This window comes from Ananas comosus, linkage group 8 (genome assembly GCF_001540865.1).
Source record: "Ananas comosus cultivar F153 linkage group 8, ASM154086v1, whole genome shotgun sequence".
Classification (NCBI taxonomy): domain Eukaryota; kingdom Viridiplantae; phylum Streptophyta; class Magnoliopsida; order Poales; family Bromeliaceae; genus Ananas; species Ananas comosus.
This window is the reverse complement of record NC_033628.1, coordinates 2,868,460-2,876,619: the sequence shown is the minus strand read 5'-3', so window position 1 is coordinate 2,876,619 and position 8,160 is coordinate 2,868,460. Positions and strand designations below refer to the sequence as shown.

The following is an 8,160-nucleotide window of genomic DNA, read 5'->3' as shown; positions in this document are numbered from 1 at the left end:
TGTGTTTTTTTTTTTTACAAAAAAAATTTTCAGTAGTGTGTGTGTTTGCTCAAGCGCGCGCAGTGGACGTACGGATGCAAATGGATCGGGTTAACTACCCATTAGAGCAAATCGTATGTTAAGATTATATTTGGCTTCGCTTCTGGAGTTACATTGCAGTACACAATCGCAACTTCTCTCTGGTCATCAGCTCTTAGGGACCGTTTAGTTGCATGCAGTTAGGGGTGGCAATCCGGCTCGCTGTTCGCGAGCCAGCTCGTGTTCGGCTCGAAATGAGCTCGATATTGGCTCGCTCGTTTAGTAAACGAGCCGAATACGAGCTGAATTTTTTAGCTCATTTAATAAACGAGCCGAACACGAGCTGGAGTCAGCTCACTCGTGTTCGGCTCGATAACAGCTCAAATACATATATTTTATATTTATATAATTTATATAATTTATATTTTATATATAAATAAATAATTATATATATAATATATATTTTTATTATTTAATTTTTAGCAAAATNTCGCTCAACCCCAGCCGAGCACAAGCCAAGCAAATAATTTGCTCGGCTTGTGCTCGACCGAGCAATTTCATAGTTCGGCTTTTTAAGTCGAGCACAAGCCGAGCAAATAATTGCTCGGCTTGTGCTCGACCGAGTGCTCGATCGGTTGCTTGTTATTTAATTTTTACTAATCTAATTTATGTATATTTTTTATTTAAATAGTTTAGAATAGGTAATTTAAAACTAGATTATCAATTTTGAAATGTATATTTACTCAGAAAAATATTAATTCGAGCGTATATAAAAATAAAACGATTTTAAATTTATTATTTTTATATATAATATATATTAATAAAAATATATATTTATATTTAATATATTTAATATATCTATATTTTAAATACACAAGCTCGATAATAGTTCGGCTTGTGCTTCATGTTCGGCTCGTTTACACCCCTACATGCAGTTGCAGCTGCACGGCAGTTGTAACTGAATGTAAATGCAGATTCAGTATTTGATTTGATATATTTAACTCCAACTCCTGCAGTAGAAACTACAGGAAGAGATCCAACTGCAGCAGTTAGAATTACACTCAAATTGATTGTAGTTCCAACTACAGTAGTTGGAGAGAGTAACTTCAACCAAAAGATAAGCTTACCTTCCTAATTATTTTTTAAATAAAAAAAATCTTTTTTACATTGGAGCAATCTCACTGTCATATATATAAAATAATAAAATTTTAAAAATCATTTCTCAACTCCATATAACCAAACAAATTAGTTGTAGTTGCAATTGCTGTATTTTCAACTGCATACATCTCGTACTACACTGTATTTGTAATTTTATGAACCGCAATGTTGGGTAGGGGTGGAAATGAGCCGAGCTCGAGCGAGCTTATGTCAGCTTAAATTCGGCTTGAAATTAATTTCGAGCCTAAATCTAGGCTCAAGCTCGGCTTGAAATTAATTCGAGCCGAGCTCGAGCAAGCCTAATTTCGAGTCGAGCCGAGCTCGAGCTCTAAACGAGCCTATTGAAATTCTCGACATTATATAATCAATAGTTTAATTTTTATATAACATTACCTACAATTTGATGCAACATGTTCAATAGTTCAAAATACAAAATAATTGCAAGAAATGTGAGCTGGGGTGACTATCTGACTGGGTGAGGGTCTGAGGGAGAACGAGAGAGAGAGAGAGAGAGGGAAAAAAAATTAGGGATTTGAGAATTTGAATGTTATCATGTTTTAGGGTTATGTGCAACAGTAAAAGTCTGAAAGAGAGAGTGTGTTATGTAAATTTAGAGTTTGGCTCAATTGCACGGTTGTACTTGTTGGGTTTATTTTATGGGCAAACAATAATAGTCCAAATTAAATTAAAGCCTATATATAATTAAAATACATTATATTTATAAATATTATATATATATATATATATATATATATATATATATATATATATATATATATTCGAGCTTTTCGAGCTTTTCGAGCCTAATTCGAACGAGCCGAGTAATACTCAAGCTCGGCTTGAAATGAATTTCGAGCCTTTTATTTTGTTCAAGCTCGGCTCATTCAATTTCGAGTCGAGCTCGAGCGAGCCGAATATCGAGCCGAACACGAGTCGAACGCGAGCTGGCTCGCTCGTTTGCCAGCCCTAATGTTGGGTGAAGTCGAGACTTAGAATCCGAAAATGTATATCTAGGTGGGGGCGTCAAACAGGCCGGGCGGCCCGCAGCCCGGTCCCTCACGACCCGGCCCGCATCGTAATGTGGGCCTTGTCGGACCGCAAGGCTAGGTTCAATCCTGTACCGCCCGGTCCATTTATGATTGGGCCTAAGTACCAGGCCTGCCCGTTTGTTTATTTTTTTCTAATTTATATCTAGTTTATCTTATTTATTCTTCATAAATTAATTTAAACTATTCAAATTTTAAAAATTAGAAAACACAGTAAAATGGCCTGGCACTGTCCACCCCGATTTGGGCTGTAGGCCGTGCTGGGCCACAGTCCAAAACAATGTGACCCATTCTGGCCCGAAATATCCGGCCAGCACAGCCAAGATTACACCCTTTATCCAGTAGCACTAAACATGGATTTTTTTTATTTGGTTATGAAAATTAACAAATGGAGCTAATTTTAGATATGTAAAGCCACAACTTTGCAAGGTTGGTCTCCATGGATTATTAAAATGCAACAAATACAAGCAAACAAAATCGGTTAGGCCGGGTCGGATCTACATCAGGTCGGGCCCAGACCGGCCCGTAGAATTTGTTCCTCCAATGTTTCGGAAAGTGTTGCATGTTTCCTTTCATTTTTGCTTCTACTTTCAGCTACTGCAATGTCACGGAAAGGTTAGCAAAGCATAAGGTGAAGAATTTCTGCTGCAATCCTCAAAAGTAGATAACTCAAACACAATACTTCTGATTCATATTACAATCAAAATAGATTCTAATGCAAGTTGAAATTTGAACTTTCAATGTTTAAATTTAAAAAATCAAACTCATATTGAATTTGTGGAACTTTAAATTTGAAGCTAGCATTACTCTGATATGATGATTTCATCTGCTTAAGTTGTGGTTTCTGCAGCTAAAAGCTAATTTTTATCTCATCACTGTCAAACTCTTCAGCAAAGTAACACTGTAACAGCATATGACAGAAAGATGCATTTCTTATGCAATTTTACAACGGCGTACAAATTACACCGAAGAAATTGAACTACATCCAGCCAACAATTATTCAAATGGCACCGAATTAGAACCTGAACTGCTAATAAAGATTTAAACCCTGTCAATTCGGTTCCCCTTGTGCCTCAAACTGTCAAAACCCTTCGCTTTTCTCGAAGTGATCGTCACCTTCAGACGAAGGTCGCAACCCCTCGTTGATCGCCGCTCATCATTCTCAGCTTCCGTGTCGTGATTCATATGATTCATATCCTAGAGCATTCGGTAGGGCCGCATCTCGTCTGCCGGGTGTTGTACGAACTGCAGCCCGGGCACTTGTGCGCCACGATGTGGAAGTGGATGTTCGATCGCATCCCGCAGTCGTTGCAAAGAATCCAGACCTGGAATTCACCAAAAGATTATAGATCGGAAAAAAAAAAAAAAGCACCCACTTCTCGCTTTGAATCTAAATGTACCAATGCATTACAAAATGTTCCTACCATTTTGTTCTGGTACATTTGAGGCACGGGAGTTGCCGCCACCTGAATTCAAATGCCCAAAGGGTTAATCATCTTCTTTACGAGGAAAACAGCAGTATCTTTTAAGATACAAAAAAAGCTACGGCAATCTGAGAGTTTTACCGCTTGATCAAGTTTGTGCCACACATCAGACATGTCGCAGACCGATCTTGAGCAAACAGGGCACGAGAACCTGCAAAGGAGGAGTTCAGATCCTAGTCTTTTTTTTTTCCTCTCTTTTTCCCCTAAAATGCAGTTCAAGTACTATTCTTAGGAACAAAACAGGCCAGTTTAGCTGGTTAGAGATTTTACAAATGTGTCGTTTAAAGGCCCATTAGGAACTGAGGTTCCATCTATCGGTAGTAGGCCTTCTCCGTTTTCTACTAGAATGGCAGAAAATATATCGTAACCAACTCGTTGCGATATGCAGAACTTGGTATTATATACGGAAACAAACAAGATATTTTTTCATCACACTTTCTGACTGCACGTCCCAGCAATCCCAACAGCAATCCCAAACGGAGCCTAAGTAGCTCTGCCAAAGGCATTGTCCGCATTTTTATCTGAATCACTTTCACCCTCCAACAGCATCTGCTGCAGCACTTCTACTTTACGAGCTCAGAAACTCTTTTAATTGAGCAGATAAATGAAAGCATCAGGCTAACTGCATGTTCAATGCCTCCTCTTAAGTAGAGAAGGCTTTGAGAACACAGCCCAAAGAGGCACTGAAGATGATTAAACCATTTTACGCAGTGTATTAATAAATATTCTCTTCCAAGATTACTTACTGAAAATGGACTCCCATCTCCTTCAAGCATTCCAAATGTATTGTGTGACCACACGGCAATAGGCTGATGTCCTTTGTTGAATCGAAGAGATACTGAATTCACAGAGAAGAAAGAGAGAATGTCAATCCAACTATATAACAATAAATAGCTCACCCTAAAAGAACTTTTCTTAAAAAAAAAAAAAGAAGAAGAGAGTTTTACCTCAAAGCAAACTGGGCAGTTATGGTGCATTGCCCCTTCTATACACCGGTGCGAATCCTTCACCGAAATGCAATAGCAACATCCTGCAATCAATGTGACATGAAGCAGTAAGTACTCCTTGCTCAAATGATAAGAACATGTTCAAAACAGTTCCGGAGAACATATCGAGAATAATAAAGTATGTACCGCATCGGTCGCAGTGAAAGAAGTTCTCTTTGCCCCCAGTTCTGTATTAGGAAAAATGGAGAAACATGATTAGAACACATCCATCACAATGGGTTCGAAGATAGAGCTCGAATACTTGCCTACAGATCCCGCATCCATCACAATGGTACTGATTCCTTGAAACCTGCAGTGAGGAAAGAGAAAAAATACTAAATTGAACATTCCAGACATGAATTGTAGAAATTCTTCATTTTGAATGGCTGCAACTTAGTGGACGGGTGCGAATTAAAAATTTGCAGCTCAAGGGCCCATGGTTGCATCTGGTGCATATATTAATAATAACTAATTCTAATAATAAATGAAGATACTAAAGTAAAACACTTTCAAAAGTTTGCGGTGTTTACAAAGGTGAAACTCGACAAGAAGTTCTGCGAGTAGTGGTACTATTTATCAACTCTTTAGACTTACATTATCATCAAAGAAGTTGCATTTGGCACAGAAATATTTCCCCATGCACACCCCGCAGATTGAGCAATATTGGCTCACCTGATAACAACATAAACAAAACAGGGCGAAAAAAAAAAAGATGAGCTCCGAAAAAAATAGCAAGAAAAGACCAAAGGTGATATGAGGACTTTTCTTTTTGGCACAATAACCATTAAAAATATTTATAATTTGCCAAATAATCTCTGCAAAAAAATCATTTGGCAAACTAACCCTATTCCGTCCAACTCAGCGCCATGGTGGAGGGAGAAGTGAAAGACGTTGAATCGTTCACCATCTCTATTTATTGGGGAACTGCTAGGATTTTGGGAGGGTTATTATTGAGGTTGTGAATCATTTACTTATTTGAAATATGACAGAGAAGCGGCGAATCATCACTGTTTTTTTTTAAAACCCAAACACAGTAAACGATTCACTATCTTTTTAATTTCTACATCCAGATGGCATTGACGTGGCAAAAATAAAAGACAATTTGGTCAAATAATTTTTTGATGGAGTTATTTGAACAAAGTCCTGATATGACATATAGCATATATTTTGTTGTGATATATGTTGGCACTTACATCCTGCTCTGTGTTGCAGAGGGAGCAAATAACCTGAGATATTTAACAAAAAGGAGGAGAACAAACGTAAGACAAAGAAGAAATATTTCAAAAAATTGAAAACAAAAATAGAACAATAAAAAAGTTGACCGCATACCCCCTACGCTTCTACACATATACCAAATGATGAAAAAATCATCTGGATGCAAAATGTGTTAAATATAAAAATGTTTAAACACTGTCTTCTAAAAGCTTAAGCTTTTAGAGTACAACGGTTGTTTCACAAAATGAACTAATTTTTTAACCCACATATGCATTAAAAACATGAATTATATCGTACTATCTACTAAAACATGTGGTGAAACTTTTCAAAACAAAGTTCATCTTAATAGCAAATATTCTTTTTAGGTAGGAAGGAAATTTCTGATGCCAAGTTTCTCCTCAAAAATGTCGACTTACTATCTAAGCTCGTCTCTCTATCAATGAACTTAACATCAAATGATGAAACGGGCCAATTTGACGCATTATTAAAAGTTCATGGGCATTAATAAGTTTACTTTCAAAGAATGGGGCCCAAATAGAAATTTTGGCAAAAGTTCAGGGGCTATTGCTTATTGATAAAACCGTACATAACTTATCTGAACTATAAACCATTTTGAGTTGACATCAAAGTATCGTTAGCTAACAAAAATCAAACAAATTAAAAGATTAAATAGAAAAATCAAAATTTTGAAAAGTTGGGTAGATGATTCAAACTAGTTCGATAGTTCAAGTTATGTACGCCGCATACTCAAAAGCAGAGACCTTATCCACAAGCATAAATATTTAAGATACGTCACAAATAAGAGAAAGCTACTTTGCACTGCAACTTTAAAAGCTACTTTATTTGTTTGAGACGCAAAAAACCGAAAAAAGAAAACAATTGCTCAAGGCAAAAGAATTAATACTATTTTTATTTTTTAACCATTAGTAAGTGAATTATAGAAAAATCAAAGGTCTTGATAATAAAATGAAAAATTAAGCAATAAAATTATAATAAAATTAAAACCTTTTTAATTTCGTTGCGAGGGATCTCGTGCCGGTCACGCAGGTCGATTTGCAGGGAATTCTACAAAATAAATAAATATAATAATAAATCAACAACCAAAATAATACATTTTATTTCCACATTTGGACTTTTAAATAATAATTAGATTAATTAATATTTATAGGCCATTTTTAATTGCAATCAAACTAAAAATTATGTTGTATTTAATATTCAGTATGTCATAATTACTCAGCTGATGAAACTAGAGATTTCATTAATTTTTAGCAAATGATAGCTAATTAAACCAACGCTTTTCACAAATCTCATACTTAATTTCTAACAAAAAAAAAAGAAACACCCAGATCCAAAAAAAGGAAAAATAGTTCATGGGACTATTTTAAAATCTCCTATAGATGAGGGGTCTTTACATAATTAAACAGCTTCAAAGGGAAAACAAATGAGTTTTTTTTTTCCCATTTTTCACTTTTCAATTTTATTTTTATTTTAATTTAGTTTACCTTAGCTTCATTGTGACAGTGCCTACAATCAAAAATTTCCCCACAACAAGGCGCCCTTATCTTGCACCTCCTCTTATAGTGCGAGCACCTACACACAATTAAATAAATAAAATTATTAACCAATTAAACCATTTTCAAAAAAAATTTAAAAAAAAATTAGAACAAACACGTTTAATGCATGAATATAAAATAAAAATTGGAAACATACCCATATTCTCCAGATCGCAAATCCATCTTCTTCTTTTCTCTCTGTATCTGTATCCATAACATAAATAAGGGATTGGAGAACTCAAATAATTTTCATTCAAAATAATAAACATCCAACTCAAAAAACACTAACTAAATCATTTTAAATTTTTTTTTCTTCACCTCTCAATCCATCTCCATCTCCATCTCCATCTCCATCTCCATTAACGCTCTCTCTTGTCGCCTCGTCGTCGTCGTCGTCGTCGTCGACGATGAGGCGACGATGAGAGAGAAACGCAGCGAAACGCGTTTAGAGAGAGAGAGAGAGAGGAGAGAGAGGGAGAGAATCGGCGAACGCGCGGTGCGGTGAGGAGAAGCGCTTTTTGAACCTCGCCGCACGGATCACAACGCACCTCGCAATCTCCGATACCGACCCTGGCGCACGAATCACGACGCACTGGTAGTAATGGGGGGAGGCGGTGAGCGCACCGCGTCGTGGAGAGAAAAGGGGGAGTAATAATAAATAAAATAAATTAAATTAATTAATAATAATGTGGGGGGTAGA

At 36.4% G+C, this 8,160-nt stretch overlaps 1 protein-coding gene across 2 annotated transcripts; it reads right to left on the bottom strand.

The window, feature by feature from the left end:
* Positions 3,061-8,160, bottom strand: LOC109714228 (E3 ubiquitin-protein ligase MIEL1). 2 transcript variants are annotated; one of them, XM_020238744.1, is made up of 13 exons: positions 7,779-8,160; positions 7,618-7,664; positions 7,410-7,497; positions 6,913-6,972; positions 5,886-5,918; positions 5,287-5,364; positions 4,959-5,002; positions 4,840-4,880; positions 4,654-4,736; positions 4,453-4,544; positions 3,788-3,857; positions 3,647-3,688; positions 3,061-3,547 (listed from the first exon to the last, which is right to left on the bottom strand). In XM_020238744.1, the coding sequence occupies exons 2-13, from the start codon at positions 7,641-7,643 to the stop codon at positions 3,413-3,415; spliced, it is 792 nt and encodes a 263-aa protein (XP_020094333.1). In that variant the 5' UTR covers positions 7,644-7,664; positions 7,779-8,160; the 3' UTR covers positions 3,061-3,412. The 2 variants fall into 2 exon arrangements, with proteins under 2 accessions (XP_020094333.1, XP_020094334.1); XM_020238745.1 differs by having other exon boundaries at positions 8,009-8,160.